The following is a 4089-nucleotide window of genomic DNA, read 5'->3' on the forward strand; positions in this document are numbered from 1 at the left end:
CCCCCCCTCTGTATTCTTTGTTTATTGTGACCGGCGGCATGTTGGCAGATCGAGTGAGGATCGGCGTTCTACTGCAGCGTGTTGTTGCCACGCTCCCCGTTTGACACCCCCACCCCCCTCACTCACTCTCATTTAAGTTGCCGGAGGAGGGGAGGGGACCCTGCACCCTGCACCTTCGGAAGACTGTTTAGTCTAGACAACAAAAAACGCAAAACCGATGAAGCTTTAGCTCTGCAATCCAAATTTTATCCGTGACGATGAAATAATTTCACCGACAGTGCATCGATTCCCTTTGTCAGCTGGACCTTTCACCGTGCCTGACGGCCACTGGTATCCCCCCCCCCCTCCTTGCAGACCGTATGGGGGGCGCAAATATTCCCGTGTTATCACTCAAGCGTTTCCATTGACGGCCGTGGCGTGCCGTTGCTATATATAGACTGCGCTGGCCGGGCCGCTGGCCGGGCCGGGCGTCAGGGCGATAGGTACGTGCCGTGTCGAGTCCAATACAGTGCTGCGGTGCGGGTTTGCCTACTCTAGGGGGGCCACGGCCCCTGGCGGGTGGAGCGAGTAGGCAAACCCGCAACACTGCTGTGCATTGGACTCGACACACGGGTCGGCACACTTTACCGACTTAGTTTTATGCCCAATTTAGTACATACACTCTAAATGTTGAAGGACATTATGTGTAACGAGCACCGAACTGCCTTTCGTCGACTGTGCAAGCATGGTGCCTGATGTGTAGGCAACATCTTGCTTTCGGTGCATGCGTGTACGACGGGCTGGCCTACCCTCAATCTCGCAGGCGCCGAGCTCCCGTAAGGTGCCCAATGAATCTGAGAAAATCGGGTGTGCTTTTTGTGAACCCATTGTTCGAAAGCCGCTTCTGTCCTCCTGGGTGAGAGGAGGGGGAGTTGCCATGTTGTCCAGCCCGCCCCTTTGGCGGGAGGGAGCTAGGGGGCTCCCCTACAGCGCCCCCCTTGGGAGTGCGAGCGTGTGGGGAGAGGGGGGAGGGCGGTGGCGCGGCCCCGGAGCCCAGTGCTAGCGCCGGACAGTCGAGTCGCGAGCCCCGCTGCAGCGGGCGCCCCCGGCCAGCGCAGCTAGCGCCCCCGGCTGTAGAGCTAGCGGCCGCGGGCCAGGCGCCGCAGAGCTGGACTCCACGGCCCGCGCGGCAGGTGAGTGTCCCGCCACCACGCCCTGTGTCCGCGGGAGGGCGACAGCCGACGTCGGGGTGCTGTGCTAGCCGGGCGCTGTCCTTTGACCCGTGCGAAGTGACTGCACAAGTTAACGTCACACACTAAATGGGATAGGTCAATAATTTTGTTCCGAGGAAATGTGATTCTTCTGCATTATAGGGTTTGTATGTGCCCCAGCAAACTTCTTCATCCTAATCTCCAATGAGGGTTTAGCCGGTCCTTCTCATAAGACCTGTCACCTGTCACTCTTCACCTACCATTTCAGATTTTCGCAAGCCTCGACACAACCCGGGTCTGCTTTAGAGTCAATATTGCATATTGCATCACACCTAAGGGAACCCAGAGTGTCGGGTTGGGTCAGCCCAACCCCAACACCCTCAATTTCTTCCAGGGCGTTTTTCACAATATACTATATAGTTTCAAAATGTCCAGGGGAGACAACATTTCTCCTCTCTTTCTGTTGACACGGAGGGCAATAGGCTTCCCTAGAAGAAACGTATAAACGTGTCTGTACCCTATGGACTACAACGTAAAACATTATAGTTGTGCATGCCCGTTAGTTAGGGAGGGGAGAAATCTGTGAAACGTGCACGGCAAATGAATCCACAGAGGGTGGAGCGTGCACTGAAAGGTCGTCTCCAAATCAGCGGCAAATGCGGCATAAACACTGCGGGTGCTGCCCCATCCCCCTCCCGGCCTCGCGACGCCTTGGCCTTGGCGGTAATCACCGCGGCCGGCACGCCACACCGGGAGGGAGGGCGGCCCTCAGGGCGGCCCTACACAGGGTGCCACAGGGTGCCACAGGCTGCCACAGGGTGCCACAGGGTGCCGCACCGGGGCGCACTGCTCTTGCGGCAGAGATTGGCAAGTACAATTGTGAACCACCGCATGACGTCACCGGCCCAGACAGCACGTCCTTCATTTCGCCGCTATGAACCTGCTAAGTTCAGCCTCTGCAAGCTTCCACACCGCCTGCTAGGTAGGCAACATAATGCCCGCGGTGCATGCGTGGATTGCGGAGTGGCCTACCCCGAGTCTCACAGGCGCTGGTGTAGGCCGCGCGTGGCACCCACTGACCGTTGCAGGTAGAGGGGGCAAGGGGCCCGAAAGGGATCGTCCAGAAAGCACGTCCGTTTCTCTCAGATTCATTCGGCTAATCACAGGCGCTGGGCGCAGTTTCAGTGTTGGTTTGGGGGGGGGGGGCTCTAGGGGTGTTTCGGCTAAGTTACTAGGTACTTTATATGTCGTCATCAAGTCACTCATTTGTTTATTGGGTGCAACGGTCAGTGGGTGCAACGCGCGGCCTACACCAGCGCCTGTGAGACTCGGGGTAGGCCACTCCGCAATACACGCATGCACCGCGGGCATTATGTTGCCTACCTAGCAGGCGGTGTGGAAGCTTGCAGAGGCTGAACTTAGCAGGTTCATAGCGGCGAAATGAAGGACGTGCTGTCTGGCTGATCCCACGGCTGCGGCAGGGGGGGGGGTGAAAATGTCTTCAAAATGAGTCCCTTTGATGCCACATGACATCACATTGGCCTGTCTCTGTTCCCTGACAGTCAGAGGCCTCCTGTTGCAGGATGCCGAGTCCGTTCTGGTCCGGGTTCGGCTGGGGCGGCGCCGGCGAGGCCGCGTCCCCGGAGGACGAGAAGCACGTCTACGGGTCACCGGGGGCGCTGGGCCCCAAGAGCATCCACGAGGGCGTGCTGCAGATCGGCTCTCAGGTGGGGAACGCGGTGTCCATCCATCGCTGCCGGAGCGAAGAGCGAGAAACGCGTTGAATGCGCTTCAACGCGCGTAGAAATGGGGACTAAATGTGACACATTCATTTGGTGACGCGCAACTGCGCAGTAATGCATTCAAGGCGCCCCAACGTGTTCTCTGCAGAAGTGTGTGACATTTCGAGCACTCAAAAGTGCGCGCCATGTCACACACAAATGAGTGTGCGATCATTGTGTTCTACGCGCATTGAAGCGCATTCATTTATTTGGCTCTTCTGGACCTGACCCGTGCAGTCAAAGTCTCTTTCATCCGTCTCAAATACTTGCGGAGATTCAAAGTTGAGGGCCCCACTTGCTACAAGGAATCCGGTCAAGTTGCATTACATTGCCAAAAACTTCCCAGGATTCCGAATAAGTCCTTTTTGGGACCGTGTCTCAATCGTTCTACTTCAAATCAACGACAAAAGGTGTAAACATGGCCAAAAAAAGCTAGTCATTTTAGTTAAGTCGCGCTTAACTTTTCCCCAACACAAAACGCATTTGGGCTCTTATATTTTAAACAAAATGGATTATGAATTCGGGTGGGGTGGGGCCGATCGGTTTTCTATAGAAGTATAGTTTTGAGAACAGGTCGAATGTAACAAACGCTGGACCTTCTTCGCAGGCCTGTCACATCCTGGTGCACCGCATCGACTCGGCCGCAGCAGAGGCGCTGCATCGGACAGAGGCCCTGCATCGGCACCACCAGGGTGGCGGGCGCGGGCACCAGCGTCACGCTGAGCGTGGCCCGCGCCGTCCGGGCCTCGGCCACGACCCCGAGCAGTACGTCGTGCTGCTGTCCGACCCGAGGTCCGACCCGAGGTCCGACCCGAGGTCCGACCAGCCCCCGAGGCCCTCAAGGCACAGGCCGTCGACCTCAGCCACGTCGCCGCTCGCCTACAAGCCGTCCATCCCCGCGGTATGCAATGTCTCATCGACAGAGTAGACAGAGCAGCTCTCTCGCCCGTCTCTGGGGTCTCAAACCGTCTCAAACTCGCAAAAAGGAGTACCCAAATGGTATTCAATTTAGAACCTTGAGGAGGTGACGAGTCGTACCCGGTTGAGAGCGAGATCAACTAGAGTCGTGGGCACTTTTCGTTCCGGATTCACTCGTGCAGCGCGTCTATTTGAAGTGG

At 57.2% G+C, this 4089-nt stretch overlaps 2 protein-coding genes across 2 annotated transcripts in view; both read left to right on the forward strand.

Annotated features, from left to right (window-relative positions):
• The window catches only part of LOC113208116 (CUGBP Elav-like family member 6), a 22629-nt gene extending 18554 nt beyond the window's left edge, over positions 1–4075 (forward strand). Inside the window, exons 3-4 of the mRNA XM_052274803.1 lie at positions 2773–2917; positions 3579–4075. Coding sequence (XP_052130763.1) covers positions 2773–2917; positions 3579–3999 — 566 coding nt within the window. The 3' untranslated portion in view covers positions 4000–4075. The remainder of the gene's footprint in view (positions 1–2772; positions 2918–3578) is intronic.
• Positions 1–4089, forward strand: part of LOC127751351 (uncharacterized) — a 12808-nt gene that overhangs the window by 3613 nt on the left and 5106 nt on the right. The window lies entirely within an intron of this gene.

This window comes from Frankliniella occidentalis, unplaced genomic scaffold (assembly GCF_000697945.3).
Source record: "Frankliniella occidentalis isolate FOCC.00 unplaced genomic scaffold, Focc_3.1 Scaffold443, whole genome shotgun sequence".
In the NCBI taxonomy this organism is placed as follows: Eukaryota; Metazoa; Arthropoda; class Insecta; order Thysanoptera; family Thripidae; genus Frankliniella; species Frankliniella occidentalis.